Here is a 25,941-nt window from a genome sequence, read left to right as displayed (position 1 = left end):
TATATTTCTAGTATCTTATGCCAGAAAACCTACAACCCATGTATGTGGGGAGGGACAATATGGAGAACTGGAAACCTATTTGCAGATGTGTCACTATGTCCTGTCATACAGAATTTCTGTGTACAGGTTCACTAAAAAACTATAAAGCCCATAACTCCCTGTAGGAATTTCATCCTCTCACAATGCTGTTGCTCTCTGTGTATGTGAAAAGTGCTTCACGCAATTGTTTAGAAAATGATTCCACTTATGGTAATTAAAACATGTATGTTGGTGGAAATGAACACAAACGAAGGCAGAGAAATTGGTATACAACTCATGACGGGAAAAGGGTCATATTCAGAGAGCAATGTTAAAATTCATTCTTGCAAGCAGAGTGGGTGCAACAGATGGGGCCTTGTGGGACTTGTGCCAGGGGCCACTAGCTCCACACAATGACAATCTGCCTCTCTACAAAGCTGCCATTGGAGCCTCAGCAGCCCAGAAGCCTATTAAGTACCAAGTCAGTGACTCTATACTTGAGTAAGGGTCCAGAGCTATCCAATTTTCCAGTGCCAGTGGGGCATGCGCTGAATCTTGTAGTGGGGAGGCATTCACAGAGGCCTCTTCAAGGTATGGGAACATTTTTTCCCTTACTTCAGGGCTGCATTGTGATTGCACCATTGTTGGAAAGTTGGATAGGATTGGGCCCTAAGAATCTTAACCTCTAGGCTGCCACTACTGATGTATCAGCTAATACCATTGCCCCTAAGCAACAGTTCTACAACAACACAGGGACACCACTGAAAGTGCCCATATGAGGGTTGCATGGATACTTTCTCCTCCTTTCTCCACAGCCAAAAGGGAACAAGTTGCTCCCAAGTGGCGGTCCCTTCGTTAGCAGGGGGATAACTGCTTGGGAGAAGCCCAAGGTGGCTGGGAGCAGCTCGTGCCCTTCCACCCTCTGAAGATGGGATGATGATGAGAAACTGTCAGTGGTGTTGTCAGTGTATTCTCCCCCCAGGGTGGGTGTCACCCCCCCCCACTGCACGTCACCGCCCTTACCATGCCAAGCAGCAGGTGCTGCTAGCAGCAGCAGGCCCAGACCCACCTGTCCCTGGCGTGCAGGCACAGCACAGCACCTGGAAGTAGTTCAGTGGTGACACAATGATCTTGGTGTGTCATCGCACCACTGCCAATTGCTTCAGATGCAAGGGCAGATGGGAGGGCCCTTTCACTGCCAAACGTGGCACAAAGTTCTGCTCAGCAGGGGCTCAGGCGGCACACCCATCACCCCCACCTGAGAGCATGGCACCTTGGGTGGCCTCAGTCATCCCCTCCCAGCGATGCCCCCAGGAACTCTACCTGGTTGCCCACATAACTCAAGTAAGAAAGCAAGGTGCCAGGCAGGAAGATTCGGAGCAAAGTCAGGGACACAGAAAAAGACAGTGGGAGGCAGCCACATGGGAACAGGCTTTGAGGGATGGTGACCAAGGGCCTGGTGCAACCTGGTGCTGACCCTGTTTACAAGCATGTGCACTGCTCAGTAGTCTTGTGTGGATTTAATATGATTGACAAGAGAATACTTACTAATGGATATGCCAGCGTTCCCTAACTTCTTAGCATTGGGACCCACTTTTAAAATGACATTCTGTTGGTACCCACCTAGCTTACCAGACTAAAAAAAAGTTTCACTTTACCGGTCACTCAAGCCTCTGTTTTTATCCTTTTTACTATGGTGATGGTGAGAAGGACCACTTTCTAGAGCATTTGTTAAACTCCATCTTCATTGGATCGGGACTATTCTGGTGGCTTTGTGTCCCCCGTCCCGTCCCCCAGTTTGTTCTTTGAAGTGGACCAAGTTTTCCTACTCATGAGTAAACACACACATGCTGCCCCTTTCAGTTTCCATAGGGCTCAAAACTTTTTCCTTGTCAGCTATCAGCCTTCCAATTTCACAACCCACCAAAAATCAGGTCGCGACCCACTGGTGGGTCCTGACCCACAGTATACGAGCCACTGGGATATACAAATGTTCAAATTATTATCATATAAATATTTAGATGGAATAATCCTTCAGATGAAAAGGGAGAACAGGAAGTAGTAATTATGCTTTTTTTAAGTATTAAAAATGTATAACTATTTTTATTAAACGATAACGTCTTGTTTTAAAGCTTTGGCCATTTAATTCCCCCTTCCAAAAAACTTATGTAAAAAGGAGCACATTCTTATACCTGGGAATGCAGGCACATCTCCCAACTGTTATTTAAATGGGAGGGGGAATCAGAAGTATTCTGCAGAATATCAGTGTCAGCACAGAGCAGAGTGTAATTTTCACAAATGCCACCTCAGCACAGCCTGTACCAGCAGCCATTCACAGCTTTAGAGGGGGAGGGGAGAGAATAATCTTAAAGGGCTAGTAGCATTCCAAGAGGAGTTAAGAATTGTGAAGCACCCTGCATACCCAAAACTGCTGGAGAAAGAATATGACAACAGCAATCTTTTATTTTTCTGTTGCTGCAGCTACAGAATTTAACTCCTTGAATGATGAAAGTTTCATATTAGTTTGCCAGGGATTTTACTTCTGACGACCAATCAAACCAATCAAACTTGTCAGTCAGTATCAGCAAGGTCAACAAAGAGTACAATTTCCTGAACTGCAGTAGTGTTTTGAAAATAGCCTTGACTAGGTTTAATTGCCCTCAAATATAATCCATTCCACAAGGCACTTGGTTCCAAAAACAGCATAATTTGCAATACAAGCCCAAATTTGGCCTGGGCAACACTAGCAAAACTGCAGGTTTATACGTGCAGTACAATAGAGGTTAAGTAGTAATAACCAGACTAAACAGAAAGCAGCACTACAAAGACATTTACACAAAGGGCAAACAGATTAGTTTATAGAGGAATAAAGCAAAAACTGAAGCTGGGTATCATCAGTTAATTCTACAAGAGAACAACAATCTTTCGTGCGCAACTTTGGCAACACTTTTCAGAATAACTCCATTTGTTATATCTTTTTTACTGGAAAGACTTTAAGCCAAAAAAATGATTAAGACAGTTTACAGTCAAGAACATGAGCACACTTTCACACACCTATTTCCATCAGAAATAATACTTACTGCAGGCATCTGTTATACAATTATATATGAACACATGCACAATATCCCAATTGGATAATAGTGACAAAGGGTAACTCAAAGAATTAGCTGTTCACTGATAAAAAGGTTTGAAAAACTATAAAAAGTGGATCTACTTCACCAGGGATCAGTGGTGTTGCTAGGGGGGTGCGGGTCGCACCAGGTGCCGCACACAGGGGGGTGACACGCACGGGGGTGACACGCACGGGGGGGTGACACGCTAAAATCGCGGTGGTTAGGAGTAACCCCATCATATTATATACCGTTGGATAAAGAATTTCGAGCGGAATGCAATAAAAAAGCCAGAGTGAAATCTCTCCTTTCTATCAAAAGTTATGGCCAAAAAACCGGAGAACAAAAAAATGCATGGATCCCTATAGAAAGTGAGCCGTATTGCGTGTTTACTCACAAGTAGGCAAACTTGCCTTAGTCTGTCAGAAAGGGCAGACTGAGAGGAATTCAATGACACCAGAATGGTCCTGATCCAATGAATGCAGCCCACAAAAACACCTGAGAAGGAAGTCCCTCCCTCCAAGCAGATGAATGTATTGAGCCCTACGGAAAGCAAAACTAAGCCTCACAGTCGCATTTACTTGTGGGTAAGCAAGCATGCCTTGGAAGATCAGGTGAAGGAGAGTGCATGGCTACCAGAATCATCCTGATCCTATGCACCTGGAGCTAAACAAGTGCTCCAAAAGGCAGCCCCCCTCCACTAAAAAGGATCAAAACAGAGGCTTCAGCTGATAAGGTGAACTTTTTTGAGACTTGCAAAGCCAGGTGGATCCTGACAGTGATCTGGTTTAAACAGAAGTTCTTAAATTGAACTAGGCACTGGGTAGGATTGAAAACCTTACTGATTTTTTTTTTTTTTTTTGGGGGGGGGGGGGGGAGGTGTTATTGCAGGCAGGCCACAGAGGAAATTCACTTGATGGACCAGGGCTGGCTTCTGCTTATTTAATTATTTGTTTTACTTTAATTACTTATACTTATTTATTTTAATTTGCCTGATGATGTCACTTTCACCATGACATCACTTCTGGTGGGTCATGAACAGATTGTCATTCTAAAAAGTGGTCCCAGTGCTAAAAGTTTGAGAACTGCTGCAATAAGGTGTTCGTAAGTTGACACCTGGGGGGGTGACACCACTAGTGACTAAAATCACTAAAATCACAGTTTGGAGGAGTGTTATTTATCAATCAATGCGTAATTTCATGCAGAACGTGTTCTATCTTTGTTCTATCAAAAGGTACAGCCAAAAAACCAGTGGGGGCGGAGTGATGGTACATCACCAGGCCTACCACCTGGGGTGTTGCCCCGCCCACTGCATGGGGGTGATGTGTTGGCATCCCGCACCGGGTGACGCAAACCCTAGTGACACCACTGCCAGGGATCTGTTCTGGAAAGTTGAGTATTGTGTTAAGTAACACAACGGGAGTTCAACAATGTTGAGGAGGTAGAAAACTGGTGCTGATTAGCCCCATGTTTCCCAGAATGCACTGTTCCTATTAGCTAGTAAAGCTGTCAATCATGTCAGGACACAGATCACTATAACAAACTAGCTCTAAAAGAAGCTGTATTATAGGAACTACTGTGCTGGATAATAACCATTTTGAAAGACTAATCTAAGGATTATGAAACAAAACATTGGGTGCTTTGGCTCATGGTCTGCTGTAAGGCATGAGCCAAAGAACCCCACATTTTGTTTCATAATCCTTAGCAGTTTGCCAGCAAGCTCTTCACCATGAGTCCTTCTAAAGCGCTCCCTAGGGTATTTGAACCCTTAATGTTGGTTCTCATGTATTGTGTGAGTGTTTCCTTCTCATAAAAAAAAAGAGGGTAGAGCCAAACAGCTTCCCTTCCCACAATCAAACTCCTGATGACTTCTATAAAGTCACCAAGACCTAATGATTCTTCAAAAGTTTAAATATGTTCTCAATACAGGGCGTATCATTGCAATCTTATATGACTACTCAGAAGTAAACACTGAGTTCACATCTTACTCCCAGGTAAATGTGTGTAGGATTGCAGCCCAAGTCCATTCACATCAAAGTGTCACCAAGTGTGTGTATGCTTGTTACTGTACAAAAGGCTTTGCAAGACCAGGATCAAAAATTCTTCCCCACATCCAGCTTATTCACAATGCCACTCTTATTACCACCCCCATTCACAGCCTTGCTCAACAGCACCCAGCCCAAGAACGTCAAAAGTTGTATGACAGGCATCAACAGTACATCAGGGATGAGTTAATTTTGAGCGATAAGACTTGCTCTGCGAGTCAATCACCCTCATTCTAATGCAAGAGCACAACACAGATTTTGTAACCTGCCTCCCCTATTTCCTTGGGTCTTGCTTTTATTACTAGTCATTAGTTGACAGTGTCTTCTATGTGCTGTGAAACAAGGTTAAGACATTTAATTAAAACCTACCCTGTCCTGTCAAGCTTACCCACCTACCCAACCAGGGAACCCTGAGTCTCAAGGAAGACATTGGTGTACTCAAAAGACTACCACAGAATTTCTGTTTAAGTTGATTTCAAAGATACTGGTGGAGGGAGAAAAAAAAAAGAATGAGGATGAGGTTTTCATGAATTCTGCAGACATGAGTGCTATGAATGATTCAAAATTCCTGGCTCCAGTAGTGCAACTTGCAATGAGCTCTGGAAAAGTGCCCATACAAACTTAAGAGCAGCAGGCAGCGCAGAGAAAAAGTTACAGTCTGTCCTTCCCTTCACAGGGCAGTTTGGAAGGTGTGGGACTGGGAGTGTGCCAATCAATACTCACATCAAAAGGGGCAAGGAGACAGACCCCACATTGGCCCCCGTTTCCGGCAGCGCCAGGGTTGTTCCGGACTTGATGCCCCCCTCCACCCCATAGTGGGGGAGGGCAGCGATCGGCCTTAGGAGCCTCCTTCTCCCCCACCGCCCTATACCCCTCATCAGCCAGTGGAGAATGTATGTTGCTTGAGACCCTACTGCCAACGGGGGAGGGGGGAGAAATAGCGCGTGCACTGAGCCCCCCCCGTCCTGGTTCCTTAAGGTTAGACGTCTGGAGAGAGCGTGCCCGGCCTGGAGGGGGCATCCAACTCTCTCCCTCCCTCCCTCCGCGGCTGGAGCAGGAAGAACCTGGCCGGGAAAGTTGGTGCAAAGTTTTGCGGCGGAGCCGGGAGGGGGAGGAGGAGATCCGGTTGATGCGCGCCTGTGACACGTAGCCCGGTCGGTCCCCCCGCCCTCCTCCCGCTCCCCCGACGGAGCCCTGGGCGCACGGCAGCTGCCCCGCTCCGATCAGCCTCCGCCTAACGGAGGGAGCGTGTCAGGGGGAGGAGGAGAGGCAGGACCGGAGCGGGTGCGCGCGGGGCGCTCTGCAGGGGAGGACACCGAAGGGCAGCCAGCGCCGGCGCCTCCATTCTGCTCCACGTCGGCAACCAGCTCGCTCCCCGCCCCCTTCCCTCCCAGCCACAGACCGGGCTCCGCTGCCCTCCCGCAGCTTCCCTCCCCAGCAGCACTCAGCCGCCCGCCCGCTCCAGCCTCCCGGGCGACCCGAGCCCGCCCCCACCCCGCCCGATCGCCCCGTACGTGGCACTCACTCCTGCTCGGCTCGCTCTGCTGGAGAAACCCCGAAGCGCTCCCGGGAAAGCTGCGAGGCACCTTCCCGTCTGCTATATGGGGGAGAGGCTGCCAATCCCGGGCTCACACGTCAGAAGAGCCGGGCCCCTTCCTCTCCCTTCCTGGGAAGGCCCGGCCCCGGCAGCCCGCACAGGACTCGGGAGCCGCCACGCTGCGCCTCCCCACCGAGTCCGCTAGCTGTGCGCCTTCGCCGCGCAGCAGAAGCAGCCCCGCGGTCGACCCTCCCCGGCTGCTGAGCGGCACAGTGCACGTGCCCCCCTCCGACCTCAAGGGAAGCAGGCACACGTCCTCCCCTTCGCAGCCAAGCCTCCCGACCATGTGCGTGTTTACTCAGAAGGGCGCTTGCTGGCTGCAACCCTAGACGTTCTTTCTGGGAACCGAGTTCCGGGGAACTCGGTTGGGCAGACTCCCAAGGGAGCGTGGAGAGGCTCGGCTGCTGCGACCCTAAACCCCATGCCCTGGCCAGCCAGTTCTGCTCTTGGGCATCGCGCTGGCAGAGTCACAAAGTTCAATCTTCTCTCTTGGGGAAAACACTTCCCCAAGAATCCCAAATCAGTCAGCAGGTAGGGACACAGACAGCGACCTAGGAATGCCTTTCAGCAGAACACAACCCATAAGCCAGCCATTTTCAACCATGGTGCTGTGGCACTTTGGTGTGCCACAAGTTGTCCATAGGTGTGCCACACAAATTTGGGGAAGGTCATTTATTAGTAGGGCCAATGGGGATGTGAGCCCCCCAATGGCAGCCTTGTCATTGGCCAAAACCTGATGGTGTGACTTGACAATTTTAGTGCCTTGACAGTGTGCCCTGAGATGAAAAGGGTTGAAATTTGCAGCCACAAGATGCCCCCCAAAGGTAGAAAGGTGGGGCACATAACTTCTACAAGTACTGTTAATAAATAAACCCAGCTGCTTATATGGGATCCAAAGCAAAGCTACATTTCACACTGGTCGACTCCTAGCGTGTGGAATTTGGAATAAGAATATTCTTTAAAAGAAACTGGACAAGTTGAAAAGAAAAGTGGTTGCCAGGCCACACTGCACCAAGTTTTAAGCAGCTATCTTTAATTTCCACGCAAAACCTTTCATCTCTCAACAATCAGGTAAGGAAGCTACAGTAATCCAAGAGCCACATCACACAATATTAAACCTGTTCGTCCGTCCCCCGCCCAACTTCCAAGACCCTGGAGCAGATAGGAAATAACTGTTGAACTCCTTTTATGATGCTGTTTTTGATATCTACTCCCATAGCATCACCTTTTCTGGACTTAACCCACTCACCAAGTTCTTCAGCCTTTCTTAAGACATTTATAATTTCATCAGTAGCAACTGTTACCCTGCAGATGCCTGATCTTGTCTGATCTAGGAAGCTAAGCAGGGTCAGGCCTGGTTAGTACTTGGATGGGAGACCGCCTGGGAATACCAGGTGCTGTAGGCTTATACCATAGTCTTTCGAGACTGAAGGTTGCCAACCAAGTTTATTGTCATTCAGAGTGCAATACCATAGTCTTTTGAGACTGAAGGTTGCCAACTACTACAAGTTTATTGTTTATAATGCTTTAAAGAGACCCAGGGCCCAATCCTATCCAACTTTCCAGCACCAATGTAGCCATAATCCAGCCCTGAGGTAAGGGTAAATGTTCCCTACCTTGAGGAAGCCTCTGTGACTGCCTCCCCACCACAGGATGCAGTGCATGCCCCATAGGCATGGCTGCACTGGCACTGGAAACTTGGATAGGATTGGGCCCTCAGGCATATATCAAGCTATCATGTTCAACCAGGGTAAGAAAAAAGGGAGGAATAAAAATAAATAGAAGGGGTAAATCCTATAAAGGACATGATGCTAAATATTTTAAAGAATATTTATATAGAATCCTGCTTTTCAACAAAAAGTTCACAAAGCTGTATACAGACAAAATATTCAGATTTGTGTCAACGTTGTTCTTGAATTATAGTATGCAGAGCTCAATCGAACACTCCAGATGTAGTCTTACCAGGGTCAAACAGACTACTACTATTGCTAATGCTAGAAAGGACACAATGTTCTTGTTGATATAACCTAAAATGGCTTTGGCCTTATTTGTCATTGCATCACTGCTGAATCGTCTTTAGTTGGTCATCCACTACAACCCCTATATACTTCCCCAGAATGCTTCTGACTAGCCAGTTCCTCCCTCATTATACTTGTGCATTTGGTTCTTTTGCTATATGCAACACATTATCATAGCTCTTCCAGAAATCTTGTTCTGTTGCCAAAATCCATTCCAATGTTGTTTGATTTTGCATATGTGGGATCAGGTCTGGTCTAGAGGGTAGAGCCTCTGTTAGCCTGAAGATAACATCAGAAGGTCACCATTTCAAGGACACCGGCAGCTCCCTGAACTGCTGAGAATGGCGAGACCTTGAAGCAGCTGACAAGCCAAGCTGAGTGATTCCACCTGCTCTTGGTGTGAGCAAGAAGCGTCTTGGCTGCCCTCCATGTGAGAGATGGAGCTGCTTGTTAGTCTGCGTGGGAAAACTGGAGGCCAGAGATGAGACCAAACCAGGAAGATCCATTCTGAAATGTTGTTGGTTCTTGAAAGAGAGAACCTCTATGATTGTAAAAATCCCCTTGAGGGATTTAGAAACACCTGCCTATGTAAACCGCCTTGAATAAAGTCAGAGGAGTAATCCGATGACTAGAAAGGCGGTATATAAATACCAAGTTGTTGTTGTTATTATTATTATCTGCATTTGGGGTTTTGTTTGTTTTTTTGAGACTCTCAGGTAGGAGTTAAGCTGCAAGTGGAAGCTGCAGTGGCGGAAGTCCCACTGAAATAACTGAGACTTGTAGGGAACGTACTTAGGATCAGCAGCATGGCCTAAGTCCTGCTACATATTAGCTGCATTTTCTTTGTTCATCAAATGTTACCAAGAATATTGGGAGAAAGCAGAATGAAACCAAATCCAGACATAGTAATGACAAATAATATTATGCTTGTAAATATATTATACAGTTGTGTATAGTATTGTAATACCAAACTGAACATCAACCATTTATTGTGGTTAAACTTCCCTATTCATTCAGGATCATGGTTTTGATACATTCAGGAATGCAGCAGCAGGTATAAATGAAAAGTTTTGTCCCAATTGCTTGCCCCCTTATTTAACACACACAGAGCACAATCCTGAGATCTGGCCAGCTAAGTCCCTTACACTGGCCCGGGAGTGTCACAAATGTGTTGTAAAGCACATGTGAGCCTCCATTCAAGTTGGAGAGGCCAGCGCATCGGAGGGCCACACCGGAGGCGGGTTCACGCCGCCAGCAGACCACTGGCATGAGGGTTTGGGGGGGAGGGGGAGGGCGTTTGGGGGACAATCTGGGGAAGGAGGGAGGCAGGCAGACCAGTGGGCGGGCCAGGCTGGGAGGGGGGCAGGACCAGCCTCCAGCAATTAGGCCAGATCCTCACCCTCCCCCCCAAGCAGACTGGCTTAACTCCAGGCTGCTTGGATCTGCACCAGCGATTTAGCTGATGCAGATATGAGTAGCCCCATTGTGGTGGCTGGGGCAGTGCTCGGAGCAAGGAGAAAAATATTCCCTTGCCCCCAGTTGTCCCACAGTCACCTCCAACACTGCACTGAATACAGCACAGGCCAGCCGGCCTGCCTGTTCCAGCTCAGGTTACAACTGGGCTGAGAGTCCTACAGTACCTTGTTATTCCTCTAGGAATAAGTGAATTCAGCACACAGTACATAATTTACAGTAATTCTAATAAAAACAAGTTTCCCTTTCTGTTCCAGGTGCTGGGACAAAGTCCATATAATTGGACCGCATTAGCAAAATTACAAACTAAATAAAATATTCTGATTTAAATTCCCTCCATACATTAAGGAATAGTCAATGTAAGAGATGGTAAGAATTTTGCTCTATTTCAAGGATGCTAGACCATCATAAAATATATTCTAAAATATTTCTCCTCTCCACTGGGAGGTACTCAAGGCTGCTTACAGTATTTTTGCCCTACACAGTAGTAATTCCACAGAGCCTGGCTGGAATTTTATTACTGATTCATACAATACTTTCAATTTGTAAAGTGTTTCACTGTCCTTCTTATCGAGCCTCAATAACTGAAGCCACCATTTGCATTCTCACCAATAAAACCAGAGTAGGAGAGGCTCTAGTCAGACTCTAGTCAATGTTGCATTTCCATTCTTAATTCCAAAAAAAGGCAATTGAGGCTGCAATCCTAACCACACTTTCCTGAGAGTAAACCCCACTGAACAAAATAGGACTTACTTCTGAGTAGACCTGGTTAGGATTGTGCCCTAAACCTCTGCCAGCATTTCATCACTGAATCTTTTTCCCAGTGTCTTGCCTTGCAATGGCTTTTGTAAAGATGTTGCAACATTGTACAAGGAAAACCACATAATGCATCACACTACATATCTGTAGCAAGTTCAAATCTATGCCAGTTTAACAAGCTAGAAGATGTGCTCTTATGGAAGGGGAGAAAACACTCCTGAACAGGCATCTGACATTCTTCAAAAAAAGCATGAGTGTGATCGCAATGAGAAATGTGCCTGAATGGGCCACCAAGTCAATCTTGGAGAGAAAATATTTGGAAGGGGCCCATCACATTCCATTGTTTCTAGTCCTGAAGTAGAAATTTCTGGTTGTGTGAACCTGTCACAGCATGTTTTCAACAGGAATTAAAGTTTCAAAAAGGGAAAGAGAAGCCTGTCATAACATGTGCCTCCCCCACACTTCAAGATCAGACATATTCTGTAGGAGGATAAAGAGATAAAGTTTCAGGGGAGGCAAAAGCTCTGTCTTGACCTGCTAATCTGCCCTTTGGATGCAGCCATTTCAGTAAGATTCGCCTGCCATGCTCACTTCCATTTTCGCCATATAGGAAAAATTGTTTATAGCATGCTCTTGCCATTGTGTCATCAGAATGACACACTTTTTAAAAAAGACAGGATACCCTTTGTGTAGGATATGCCAGGACTGCAATCAGTGTGCTTAGAAGAGTTCTGCCAACTTTTTAGCAGGGAGAGCATAGGGGAAAAAGCAATTCTGGACTTACAAAAATAAAGCCGTAATCCTAACCAACTTTCCAGCACTGACATAAGGGCAATGCAACTCCGAGGTAAGGGAACAAACATTGCCCCACCTTGAGGAGGCCTCCATGACTGCCCCCCAGCTGCAGGAAGCAGCACATGCCCCACTGGCACAGCTATGCCTGTGCTGGAAAGTTGGTTAGGATTGCGCCCTAAGTGTTGTGAAGAGGAGTTTTGGTAGAAGGACAAATGGGCAGTCACCGATAATTTTAACCTATTAAAATGAGTGTTTTACCACAGTCACTCTAAAGAAAATAACATTGTGTTTATTAAATATGCTTGGATAAAAACCAAGTTTGTTAAGGCGCCCCCATATTAATGGATTCAGTTATCCATGGATCCACAGATCCAAGGCCTCAACGCCCCCACAAAGGTTGCTTAGAAGCTTACCACGGGAAATGTTTCTTTCTTTTACAGGACGCTATAAGCACGCAAACTTATAGCACATGCAGGCACAATGCTTGAATTGCTTGAATGCTTGAGGACACTAGATTGAACGTTAACAGGGAGCAGGAAGTTAATTACTTCCTGTTAACGTTCAATCTAGTGTCCTCAAGCATTCAGGCTGCCTGTATGTTGCGCTATAAGCCTGTATGTTTATAGAGTCCTGTAAAAGAAAGAAACATTTCCTGTGGTAAGCAAACATTAATGGGTGTGTGGGGGCTGCAGAGACAGGAAACCATATCCACAGTTTCCATATCTGTGGGGGGGGGGGCTGGAATGGAGGGCATGGGATGCCTATATTAATTTTCATGGTCCAAGAGGAAGGATGCACATCCTAATCCAACTCTTCCTATCAACAACTATTCCCAGAAAAAAAAATACTGTTACATACACTAGCATGTGACATGTTGAATAAGGGAATGTTTGTTCCCTTACCTCAGAGTTGCATTGTCCTTATGTCAGTGCTGGAAAACACTGACATAAGGGGTTAGGATTGCGCCGTAAACAGAATATCATTATCACCACTTACATCAGTCATGAGCATGTCTAGCCTCTTGTCTGTAACATCTTGTTGCAGTGCTTATGGCATACTTTAGATCAGGGGTGTCAAACACAAGGCCCAGGGGCTGGATGCGGCCCATGGAAGCTTTTTATTTGGCTCTCAGCTGCTGAGCAATGCTTAGGTGTTACTGCTGAAAGAGCAGCCCACATGAAAATTAAGCTCTCTTTTATCTTGAAATATGATCAAGATTTGTGTATTTTCTCGTTATTTGCAGCTAAAGAGTCCCCAAGTGAGAAAAAGTGCTTATTTTTGGTTATGACCTATTTAATGACATCACTTCCAGCCCTCAGCAGGCATCATGAATGCTATTCAGTCTGCTGTATGAAACAAGTTTGACACCCCTGCTTTTTTAGATCAGGGGTGTCAAACTCGTTTCATACCAAGGTCCAAACAGCATTCATGGTGCCTGCTGAGGGCTGGAAGTGATGTCATTAGGCAGGAAATGATGTCATTAAACAGGTCATAACCAAAAATAAAAGCACTTTTTCTTACTTAGGAACTCATTATCTGCAAATGACAGAAGAGAAAATACACAAATCTTGATCATATTTCAAGATATGGGAGAGCCCAATTTTCACATGGGCTGTACTTTTAGCAGTAACACCTCAGCACTGCTCAGCAGCTGAGAGCCTGAGGGTCAGATAAAAAGCTTCTGTGGGCCATGTCCGGCCCCCAGGCCTTATGTTTGACACCCCTGTTTTAGATCAATAACTGTTACAATTTAGATAGAGAAGAACTATTACTGGAATTCTCCACAACAAGCATGAAGAGTGCAAACAGATCAAAACCCAGTTATAGAGAATAGTTCTTCTTGAATGGCAAAAGGTCAGTTTTCAGTGAGCAGTTTATTTGTTAGCCTTATAGCTCCTGCCATCAGGTTATCAAACCAGACTAGGGGCCCAATCCTATCCAGCTTTCCAGCACCAATGAAACCACAATGCATCCCCAAAGTAAGGTAACAAAAGAACACTCCCTTACTTTGGGGAGCCTCCATGACTGAATGGCTGCATCAGTACTGGAAAACTGGCTAGGACTGGGCCCTAGTACATCATAATCAGCCAGAACTTACAGTTAAAGACAGCAACATGAACCAAACCCATCTGTGAAAGCAGTTTCACCCATCAATCCCAAGGTTTTGCAAAGATGATGTTGGTTAAGAGGTTCTGCTTATGTTTGAAAGAACTGTTCCCAATACCATATTTGATGCCTGTTTAAAAAAAAAAAAAAGCACCAAAATGATGGGATCTACCAAGCCCATACAGGAAGCAAACATTGAATAAATACCCCAAATTATTTATCTTTCCACAAATCCATCCCCCAGCTCACTGGGCTGAGGGTGCCTGGCCCCTCTGGTGAGCAGGATACCTACCAGCACACAAACTTATCCCCAGCGTTTGTACTAGAGCAGCGATTTTCAACCTTTTTCATCTCACAGCACACTGAGAAAGTACTAAAATTGTCAAGGCACACCATCTGCTTTTTGACAACTGACAAGGCACACCGCACTGACAGCAAGGGCTTGCATCCCCCAGTGGCCCTAATAACAAATGATCCTCCCCAAAACTCCTGCAGCACATCTGCAGCCCATCCACATCTGTGATGCAGTAGCAGCAGCAAAGGAAAGGCCAGCCTTACTTTGTGCAAAGCCTTTTTATAGGCCTTGAGCTATTGCAAGACCTTCATTCATTCATATAAGTTCATCTTTAATATATTCATTTATGTAAACTTATGTTATTTTATTTAAATTTTAAAAGCAAATTAATTATTTTTTCCCCTGTCCCCAACACAATGTCAGAGAACTGATGTGGCCCTCCTGCCAAAAACTTTGGACACCCCTGATCTATTCCTACAATGCTGAACTCTAGATTTTGTGCCAAGATGTCTGTACCTAAAATGGAACTATCCATAAACAGCAAGAAGGTACCTGAATATAGATAGTTCTATAGAGCAGCGGAGACGGCTGTGCACTACTAAAGGCGACCCTGGCACAGTCAGAGCTTACCTTTCCACCCAGGGCCTCTCTGTCACACTGCAGATCACCCTCAACCTTCCTGCTGGGCAGCTGCTTTTGGGGTCTGTCACCCCAGCAGGCTTTGCACCGGGATTTCCTGGCATGTGTGGCTGGTTGCCACAATGGTCGGGGGCAATCTGCGGTGTAACAGAGAGGCCTGCAGGCAGAATGGTAAGTTCCATTCACCCGAGGAAGGATCATGGCAAACGCCAGATCCATACCACGGACTGGGGTTTGGTGCCTGCTGCTGTAGAGGTATGCAGAGTTTCAAAACACCCTTTAAAAAAAAAAAAACTCCTAAGAAGGCAGCTCTCCCCCCCCCCCCAACTTCTGCTGTCTACCTGGAGAATGTAGGGTTATGTAGAGGGGATTCCCAGTGAGGTCAAACACAGCTTAGCACAATCATTTCCTGACAAGCATCAGCCAGGCAGGAGGAGGAGATTTATTTCCATAGTGAGTCCTGTGGTTTATTAGCCTAAGAGGGAAGGAAGAGATTGGAGACTAAGGGCCGAATCCTATCCAACTCTCCAGCAGTCGTGCAGCTGCAATACAGCCCTGTGGAAAAGTAACAAATATTTCCTTACCTGGAGGAGGCCTCCATGACTGCACCTCTACTGCAGAATGCAGTGCATGCCTTGGTGGCACATCTGCACCAGTGCTGAAAAATTGGATAGAATTTGGCCCTAACAAAGCAGAGTAGAACAGAGCCAAGAAGATGAAGGACACACTGAATGCTGCAACCTTATGGTATGATCATGGCATAATTACTCTGAAGAAAGTCCCATAGAGTTCAGCGGTACTTGAAGCACAATCCTATATTTGTAAACTCAGAAGTAAGTCCCATTAAGTTAACAGGGACTTACTCTCAGGTAAGTGTGCACAGGATTCCAGCCTTAGTCTCAAAAGAAAGTGAAAAGCTAGAAAAAAAATTTGAGGGGAAGAGAGAAAAAGGCTCTCACTAAGCCCCAGCTATCTGTTACAGTGAAGTTGTGCTAGCCAGCACCTGATGGTCTGGAAAGTTCAATTAACTGGAAATTGGCTAAAAGGCCCATTACATTTTGCTACCCTATTAACTGGCAGCACTTAGCCACAATTTCAAGGGCCATGAGAGTTCAGAATGCCCAAATAACTGTCCAGGTGGCTGCAAGTATTCATCATGAGAGGGTCAATTAAGGCAAATAAGGAGAAGAGAATGATGAAGAGTAACTTTGGTGTTAAGGCAAGTTTCTTTGGGGGAGGTTAGGTATAACAGCCTAATACAGGGGTCTCTAAACATTTCGGCTGAAGGGCCACATCAAATATCTGGCACAGGGTCGAGGGCCAGAAAAAGACATTAAATATAAAATTTAAATAAATACATTAGAGATGGAACTTGGATGAATGAAAAAATGAATGGGCTCAAATGTCCAGGACTTCTCCAAGCATGAACACAGCCCAAGAAATAAAGCACACACTTAAATGGACCCTCATTCCACCACTCCACAAGCACAACTCTGGTTGTGTTGGTCAACTGGGTCAGACGCTCTCAGGGGATCAGAGGCTGGCTACAGGCCGGACAGAGGCTTGCCGCAGGCCACATCTCGCCCCCGGGCCAGGGTTTGGTGACCCCTGGCCTAATATATGGAAAATTACAATATCCAACAACCCTTTGGTTCCAGAGATACTAGATATTGCAACTTTTACTGTATTTTCATTCAGGGCATGTTAACTGAGAATACCTAAACAAACAGATTGGAGAGACACAAAGAGGAACTGGGGGTAGGGTGGGAAATACAAATAGACAAAGAGTTAATGAGAGAAAAAACATTGGAGAACAAAAACTAGAAAAAAAGGCAGAATGACAGAGAAATTGCAAGAGACTAAAGAGAGGAAAAATGAGGACAAAATAAACAGAAAAAACATTAATAACAGGGCACATAACAGTTTTGTCCTACATGCCTGATTAAAGCAAATAAACCACACATTTTAGAGGCTGGTTAGATATTGCAACACATTGTTGTAAACCGCTCCCATTTTTAAAATTGAGGCACCTATGATATTCTAAAAACTACATATCAGTTTTTTTAAAATGACACAGACCCTGTCCACATGCTTACAATTAATAGACACAAATTAAATTCTTCTAATGAAAACTGCATTCTAGTTTAAAAATTGCATTGGGTTTCGTCAAGAGAGCTTGCCCCATTATAAGGCAGTGTGAAGCTAACCTGCCTCAGACAGCCAACTGAGGACCCAATCCTATCCAGTTTTCCAGGACCAATGCAGCAGTGTCAGTGGGATGGTCACTGCATCCTTTGATGGGGAGGCAGTCACACAGGACTCCTCAAGATAAGGAAACATTTGTTCCCTTACCTCTGAGGCTGCATTGTGGCTGCACCAGTGCTGGAAGGTTGAATAGGACTGGGCCCTGAGTGGGAGCAACAAATTGTCAGGGAACCCAGGACCCTCTTATGCCCCTGTCAGCTGGGAAGGACAAGGTGCAACTTTTGTTTTGTCTGTAGGAAAATCAGGTACTCAAGTTTACAATTTAAATTTTGATACTGGAGGAGATAGCAAAGGGAGTGTAATAAGAAAGACCAGGTTACAAGAGATGAATGTGAGCAAATGCAGTTACACATATTAGTTTTGTTTCGGGGGGAGGGGAAGGACTTATATAGCACAGTACTACAGTATGTGTGTTACTCAGAAGGAAGTGCCATTGAACTCAATGGGGCTTGCTGTCAAGTGCATAGGATGGCTGTTTTAGCCTTAGCCCTTTGTGCTAATTTCGGATAGAGCTGCAATCCTAAATACACATTAGCGAGGAAACCTCACTGAAAATTGGACTGACTTCTGAATAAACATGCATAGATAGCCTTGCTGAGATTGGCACACACAGATAAACCTTCACTTTTAGATAAATATGCAAAGTATTTCCAGCACTTCAATTTGCTTTTTCCCTTGCTGTGGCATACTGACCTGATCTTTTCAGTGACCTTTCTGCACTGACTCTAGCTTTTCCAGTTTTTACAGTTAATTCAAACCCTATCTGTGCACATATGAAATGTTTTGTCCCATAGATGAATTTCATAAGCTTTTCTACTTCTCAACTAGTTTGAAGAGTTCCCTTGGGAACATCTCACAACTTACTTGAGATCTCATCATCTTACCGTACTTCTAAATCATTCAATAACATCTGTTCAGTTATGGAATATTGACAGTTACTTTGCAATGCAAAAGTTGGTCCCACTGCATTCAGTCAGTTTTACAGGTACATAAACACACAGGACTGCACAGAACTCCATGAAAACAGTATGTTTATATACAGTATATACAGTAATCTGCTTCCTGTTATTTCCCCAGTTATACATACTAGCTAAGAATAAACTCTGTAATGTGTCTTATTTGGTGACAATATGGTCACCAACTGTACAGCCTCTTTAAAAAATAAAATCTGTAGTACATGACACATTGGGAATTCAAAGCACTGCTTCCAAGTGGCACATGCCAACATCAGTATCACAAGAACTGTTCTTTGTTTGCAATTTCTATACAGTACTGATGTGAGAGGTTTTTCACAGCCAAAGATGCATCAGTTTGGCAAAAGTTAACTACAATCAATTGCTTCTCTCTCTATTGTATCGGATTCCAAATCATAAAGTAGCCAGATGCAAAGGAAGACATGACTTCTGTATCTTAATAGTTAATTGCCTTATGAAGAAGCAATTTTGGTAGGTGCAGCTTGGTACATTTGCATCTGGTCACTTAGAACAGTGTTTCTCAATGCTGATGTAATCACCAGTTACTTCTGGATTGGGAGGTCAGACGCAACACAAGAAATAGTGATAAGGCAGATGGGAGGGCTTTCTCTAGCGCAGAAAAAGTACATGCTGGAACTCTGCCCACTGACCTGAGCCTCCTATCACTGCATGTTGTGTTGCATTGCTGATCTTGCTGCCAGACAGTGGAAGTCTGGGTGTCCTGTGTATACTACTGGACACCACCTCAAGTACCACAGGTGGTACAAGTACCACTGGCTGAGAAACACTGACCTAGGACAGTGTTTCTCAAGGTTTGTCCTCCACTGTACCGCTTCACATGGTCCACCTATTTGAAGTACCACTGGATCAGGCGAAAAACCCATCTAATCCAGCTTCCTGTATATCACAATGGCCCACCAGATGCCTTGGGGAGCACACAAGACAACAAGAGACCTGCATCCTGGTGCCACTCTCTTGCACCTGGCACTCTGAGGTATACATGACATCATTGCTAGTTACTTCTGGTTTGGGAGGCCAGAAGCAACACAACAAACAAACTTTTATTTTATTTTTATAGTTTTATGTATTTTGTATGCATTTTAAGTGTTGTTAGCCACATTGGGTGCCCTTCGGGGAGAAAAGCAGATTACAAATTCAATCAATAAACACCAGTAAGAGGCTCAGGGCCCAATCCTATCCAACTTTCCAGCACTGGTGCAGCTGCAATGCAAACCCAAGGTAAGGGAACAAATGTTCTTTGTGACTGCCTCCCCACCACAAGATGCAGTGCATGCCCCATTGGCACAGCTGCACCAGCACTGGAAAATTGGATAGGCTTGGGCTCTCAGTGTCAACAGGAGGGCTTTTTCGAGTGTGAAAAAGCATGCTTCAGGGCTCTGCCTGCTGAGCCCAGCCTCCTACTGCTGTTTATTGTGTCCTGTTCCTGGTCTCGCTGCTGGGTGGCAGGTGTCCAGGGGCCCTGCAAGTACCACCAGGCACCACCACAATTACCACTGGTGGTACCTGTACCACTGGCTGAGAAACACTGACTTAGAATATGGTCGGAAATACTGTCCAGGTGGGCTGGTCTCTGCAGAGCACGTGGGTTGTGGGTGCTTAGGCGCCTCCCACAGCAGTGGCGTTTTTTGAAGGACTCTGGTGGGGAGGCTCTGCCTCACCTGTCTCCCCACCCACACAGAGTGCGTGGGTTGTGGGTGCTTCACATGCAGTGGCACCTTTCGAAGGCTCTGCCTCACCACCCCTCACACATCCCTGGTCTCTGTGGAGTTGGAACAGACAAGGCCAAGCATAATCATCCCGTCATGAATTATTATGGGATAGATAGGGAACCAGAAGACCAACAGCAACGACTCTATGCCCTTCCAGCACCTCAAATCTCTCCCTCTCTATGGTATGGGGTATCACGTGTCCTCGACTAGCCAATGGCAGCTGAGCACACCATAGAGTTACTAACAAGGGGGAGTAGAGTTCCCGCTCTCGCGGCCCTGCCTGCTTTCTCTCACCACCTCCCTGTTGAGGCCAAGCCGTAGCAGAAGCCCGTCCAAAGACCACGCCCCGCCACCACAGGCGGTTACGGGCCCGCTGCTGATGCTCTGCCCGGATGGGAGGCTGAGGCCCTTACCTTGCATGGGCTCGCTCGCCACACAAGCTATGCCGAATGCGAGAGGCCGGGCGCCATCTTGGTAAAGGAAAGAGGGTTACGGATGACCCGCCAAGAGGAGGAGGGAGGCTCCTCCCCCATCATGGCCCTCCCTCGCGTTGCTATGGTGACGGGCGGTGGGGCTTACGCATGCGCGTTTGTTACCGTGTGGTCTCGTGAGGCCTGTGGAGGGGGCGTGGCGGTGTGGGCGGGGACAACTCAGAGGGGTGGAGCACGGCAGGGCGCATGCGCGGTGGCGTTTTGTGAGGCGGTTGGGCAGGGAGTTCGGGGACGACTGTCAGGTGAGGCGTCGCCCGTGGAGCAGCTCCTTGGGGGCGGCGGTAACCATGGGTGGCGGCTATTGCCGCCTCTTAGCGCGTGAGAGGCACGCTCCAGGCCGCTGCTTCTCGCTGGTCTGCGGGGAAACGCCCGCTTGGGAGGGGGCGGTAGCTGCCCCGCTCCCGCCGTGAGGGGAGGGGTCGGTGGGCTGGCTGGCGGGCTGGCTGGGTTCAGCAGGGGCACTCAGGGGCCAAGCGAAGCTCTTGCAGCCCCGAGACTGTCGGTGAGGCTGCACACTTGGGGCACAATCCTATGCATGCTTATCAGGAGTAAGCAAGCAGGGGGTGGGTAAAGTCCATGGGGTGATCTTCCCCCTCTCACAACGCCAGCACCAGGGGGCATCCGCTAAAATCCAGTGTCTGTTACTCCTTGCCACAGGATATGGTGACAGAGAGAGTTGGGAGGGGGATGCTCTATTTCCCCTCACACAACGCCAGGACCAGTGGACATCCACTACAATTGAGTGTCTGTGGAACTCCTTGCCACAGGACATGGTGATTGATATAGAGGGATGCTCTTTTCCCTCTCACACAACACCAGGGGACATCCACTAAAATTCAGTGTTGGGAGAGTTAGGACAGACAAAAAAAATATTTTTTTACCCAGTATTTAGTTAGTCTGTGAACTCCTTGCCACAGAAGGTGGTAATGGCATCTGGGCTGGATGCCTTTAAAAGGGGACTGGACAGATCTTTGGAGGAAAAATCCATCACAGGTTACAAGCCATGATGTGTATGTGCAATCTCATGATTTTAAAAGTAGGTTATCTCAGAATGCCAGATGCGAGGGAGGGCACCAGGGTGCAGGTCTCTTGTGGTCTTGTGTGCTCCCTGGGGCATTTGGTGGGCCACTGTGAGATACAGGAAGCTGGACTAAATGGGCTTTTTGCCTGATCCAGCCAGGCTTTTCTAGAGGCTTGCGCTCAGGAAAGTGTGTATAGAATCCTTGACCTTTTTCAAAAAATGGTCATGAGGTACACAACAAGCAAGCAGAAACCAACACAGCAGCAGGCCACAAACTCCGGATGAAACAGAAACAGAGAGCCTGTGATAGGTGCCCTTCCTTTGCTCTGTCTGGAGCAGACTAAGAAGATAAACCTGGTTTTATTGGGGGGGGGGGAGAAAAATGGGGTCTGAACTTATTAAACTGCAGGGTTGTGGCATGTCTGTTTCCTCTCTGGGTTTGTCTCTTTAAAACCTCAGCGTAGTTTTATAGTGGTGGGGGTTTCCATTTCTCATAGGAATGGGCAAACAGAGAGGCCCTGTCTTAATCCCTACTTGGGGTTAACAGAGATGAACTGAGCAGCTGCATTCGCTCAGAACTGAGACAGATTTCCGGTTGGATGTTGGGAATGCCCACTGCATATTGGAGGAGGAGGGGGGAGAGATACTGGGCGTTTTGCTGCAGGGTGTGTGAGTTTGTCTGCCCAGGCAATGTACAAATGGTCACTTGTAGATCAGAGTCAGGGTGATGTTCCTGCATCTTGTGTTTTGTGTATGGAAAACTGTGCTTTGCTGACCCTTAAAGTGGACAGTGTTGAACTTTGGACTGAAATGCAATCTTTCCATTGCAGTAGCAAATTTTGCATGTTAATAAGCTATTTTTGCCCAAGGTTACATATATGAAACAAACCAAATGTGCACACCTGTGAGCTGGGCAGAAATGGGTTAATAACTGTGTATAGGAATTGCTTTAGGCACAACTTCCTATGGCACTTGTTTGTACCTTTCTGAGGCTGCATCCCTATACCCACCACTGATCTCAAAGGAATGTACTGTACTTCTGAATAGATATGTACAAGGTTGCACTGTGAATGCCCTACAGAAACTTCTTTGTTTTTCTTCCTTGTTAAAGATCCCGTGCTTTCCTCTTTGATACAGACTAATGGGGGAAGGGATGTCCATTTCATTTCAAAAGTTTGTTAAATACTAATGCTGTGTTTCTCAAACTGTGGGTCAGGATCCAATAGGTGGGTCATGTAGCACCTACCTCAGCTGCCATTGAGAATACAGCCTTGAAAATATAGGGTACAAGTCTGCTGGGTGGGGCAGGCTTCCAGTGGGAAAGATCCAAGTCCTCATTCTGCTTTGACTTCCAAGCTGAAATGTCTGAATTCGGAGCTATGCAAAATAACACAAGCGCTCTGTGTAATGGGACCTTTGACTGATTGTGGCTTAGGTTTGAAGCCTGAATTGATGTCACTTCTGGCCACGACATCACTTCTGGTGGGTCCTATCAGATTGTCATTCTAAAAACTCGATCCTGGTGCTGAAAAGTTTGAGAACCACTGTTCTAATGCATTTAATACAGTGCATGTTCAAAACATTTATGACTAGTTTTCTGTTGAAGCAGTCAATGTCCATTATTTCCAAATTTTGTTTATATGAATAGAGGATTCCATGTACTAGGAGCCACTGTCATAGTGTGGAAAAATCTTTCCACAGGCAACAAGGCTACCCATGCTGCTTTCATTGCACAAGGGTAAAGACCAGCAGTTTGACAGAAAGGCATTGTCCCTACACAAAAGAGTGCCTAGAAGGACCTACAATATTCAGAATGTAGCTCATCACAAGGTTGTCATGATCTTTAATCTGACTTCCAAGTATCTTTCATTTTTTAATGTCTTGTTTCAGTACAGGTATAACCTAATTATCCACAGATTTTTTTTACCTGTTTTATCTCAAACCATGAGATGGGCCCTTTCAATTAAAGGAGAAAAGTCCTTTAACAATAGCCTCCTTAATGCAAGAAAGGGCAGTGGCTGACAATCCATTAATCATTCTCTCTCCAGGCACATAGAACAACTTCACTCCAAGGCAAGGGACCCCTCCCTTCCCCCTGAGCACCAGAAAGAAAGATAAGCACTTTGCATTGGTGAAAGGAGGGGTCCCTGGCTAAGTGAAGCCTTTGGAAGCAGAGACTGATGACTCTGCCTAATGACTCTACCTTACATCACAAAGGTCAGCAAGGCTGTTTTTAAATCACCTAGCAAAGGGACATTGTTTTTTAAATGGATTTGCTTTAATGTGATTTTTGCATCCATGTAAGGCTGAGGTATTCAGTTTGTGCATCTGGGGTTGTCTTGTGTCTTGTGCAGGGTATGTTGTTGCCTTGTTGCTAGGCATTTTGGGGAGAGAGATGGCTATAGTTGCTCTGCTCAGCTTAACTCAGCTGCATGTGCTGCCTCCCTACTTGCTACTTTTCTGCAGCTGTGAACAAGGTGGGTGAGGCAGTGTGAGGGGGGAGGGCATGTGAAATGTGGTGGAGCCTCCCTGACATCCGGCAGGTCACCAGCCTGGCCATTCCAGCCTCCTGCACTGTGTGCACTTGGGCTTACCTCCCTGTCTGGAGAAGACTCTGCCAGTGATTGCATTGAGCGCTGTGCAGAGTAGGACTGCTTCCCTTTGGTCCAGAGAAGGCTTGGCTGGCAAGCAGGAGCCTCCGTACTGGGAGGGAAGCCCGACCCCAGAGCAAGCTGACCAGGCAGCGCTGCATATGCTTACCAAGCCCTTTCCAGCATCCTCTGGTACTAGAGAAGGCTTGGCTGGAAACACACGCAGCGCCTGTCGCTGAATCTCGCTGCCTGCCAACCTTCTCTAGGTTTCAGCTTCGCTTGTGCTCCAGGGAGGACCTGCCAGCAAGTGTGCTGGCAGGATTGGGCTCTGTGTCAGCTTAACCAGGGGTTAAGAACCAGAACTGTGTCAGAACCAGGGGACATCCACTAAAATTGAGTGTTGTGAGAGTTAGAACAAAAGAAAATATTTCTTTACTCAGCGTGTGGTTGGTCCGTGGAACTCCTTGCCACAGGATGTGGATGCCTTTAAAAGGGGATTGGACAAGTTTCTGGAGGAAAAATCCATTACGGGTTACAAGCAATGATGTGTATGTACAACCTCCTGATTTTAGAAATGGGCTGTGTCAGAATGCCAGATGCAAGGGAGGCACCAGGTTATCTGGTGTGCTCCCTGGGGCATTTGGTGGGCTGCTGTGAGATACAGGAAGCTGGACTAGATGGGCCTATGGCCTGATCCAGTGGGGCTGTTCTTATGTTCTTAACCAAGCATCTTCACCTTTCTCTTTTTCCTCCCCCTTCAAAAAAGAAAAAAAGCCAATCTTGATCAGTCAAGCTTTGTTCCCCCAAAATGATAAAAAATAAAAATACCTATTCCTTTTCAGCCGTCGCCCTTTTTCCTCCTGCCTCCTTTGGGGGAGGGGGGGAAACTTCCCAAGTTGGCTGCTATTATAAGACAAAGGGCACAAACCCAGCTAGGTCTACTCAGAAGTAAGTCCTATTGTGTTCAGTGGGACTTACTCCCAGGAAAGTGAGGTTAGGATTGCAGCCAAACAGTCTCTGGGTCTCAGTGTCACATCAGTTTGCACTTAGCAGATACACACAAAACAAAGTCTTCCCTTCCCCCAGCAAATTTCATCACTTCCCCTCCCTTACAAGAAAGAAAAAATGTCCCTTTCCAAAACTCTCCAGGTGTGCTGCTGACAAACTCTGGAGTGCTGGCAGCTCTGCTACAGGTTTGACTTCTCTTGTTTTTTGTTTCTAGTGTATAATTATAACCCCTTCATCCCCATTTTGGGGGTAACTGAGGTGTTGTGATGTAATGGAGAGCCGTGGTCAATGGCCACAAACATCAGGGGAGCCAGAAAAGTTCAAGAACTACTGATGTAAGGGAATGAAACCCTCATAAATAACAAGACTCAACCTGTAAGATTAGTCTGAACAAAGGTGCACACAAAAGATCACAGCTTTCTGTTCCTGATCAACAATTATTTCTTTTATATTCCCAATCACTTCCTTACATCAAGAATGTAGTAGAATAGCATTATAATGTGAGAGATACTCATGCTCATGACCAGAATGCTAAGTGTATAATTCTTAGAATAAACACCTGATGTAAATAGAAATTATTAGTTATGTGTGTTAGCTGGTACTAAAGTGATGTGTTTTTTTCTTCCAGATTTACTGAATTTTTATAAAGATGTCCAAGGTAAGGAATGCCTTTGCTGTTGACTGTCAATGGTTTTTGTCTTGTTAATTTTTTTTAACTGTAATGTCGGCAGTATAGGCCTCTTATATGAATACAAATGTTCTTGAGTTTTTGAAATGAACATACAGTGGATCCTCCTTACCTGTAGTTTCTACCATCTGATACCACCCTGCACCTCAGAAACCTCCAGGACATGACCGGAAGCCACCTCTGGTTCATGTCTGAGATTTCTGGTCACATCAGGGAGGTGTTCTGAGGTGCAAGGAGGCCCATGGCCCACTCCATTGGCCTTCCCTGGCCTCAGAACACTTCTCAGAAGTGACCAGAAGTTGTGGGTGCAAACTGAAA

At 46.1% G+C, this 25,941-nt stretch overlaps 2 protein-coding genes across 6 annotated transcripts in view; one reads left to right on the top strand and one right to left on the bottom strand.

The window, feature by feature from the left end:
- Nucleotides 1-20,326, bottom strand: part of HDLBP (high density lipoprotein binding protein) — a 69,473-nt gene extending 49,147 nt beyond the window's left edge. For 2 of the 3 annotated variants that reach the window (XM_066619424.1, XM_066619426.1), the window contains exon 1: nt 20,238-20,326. The gene's annotated coding sequence lies outside the window, so the exon portion shown is untranslated. Of the gene's footprint in view, nt 1-6,698; nt 6,772-20,237 lie in introns of those variants that run through there. The other variant, XM_066619425.1, reaches the window with a different exon arrangement.
- A 184-nt stretch (nt 20,327-20,510) lies between these two features.
- SEPTIN2 (septin 2) overlaps nt 20,511-25,941 on the top strand; it is a 30,506-nt gene continuing 25,075 nt past the window's right edge. For 2 of the 3 annotated variants that reach the window (XM_066618922.1, XM_066618920.1), the window contains exons 1-2: nt 20,511-20,557; nt 25,564-25,593. In XM_066618922.1, the coding sequence (XP_066475019.1) occupies nt 25,585-25,593 (9 nt within the window). In that variant the 5' untranslated portion in view covers nt 20,511-20,557; nt 25,564-25,584. Of the gene's footprint in view, nt 20,558-25,098; nt 25,121-25,563; nt 25,594-25,941 lie in introns of those variants that run through there. The other variant, XM_066618921.1, reaches the window with a different exon arrangement.

Source organism: Tiliqua scincoides, chromosome 3 (assembly GCF_035046505.1).
Source record: "Tiliqua scincoides isolate rTilSci1 chromosome 3, rTilSci1.hap2, whole genome shotgun sequence".
Lineage (NCBI taxonomy): Eukaryota > Metazoa > Chordata > Lepidosauria > Squamata > Scincidae > Tiliqua > Tiliqua scincoides.
The sequence above is the reverse complement of the archived record's forward strand: the minus strand, read 5'-3'. Positions and strand labels throughout refer to the sequence as shown.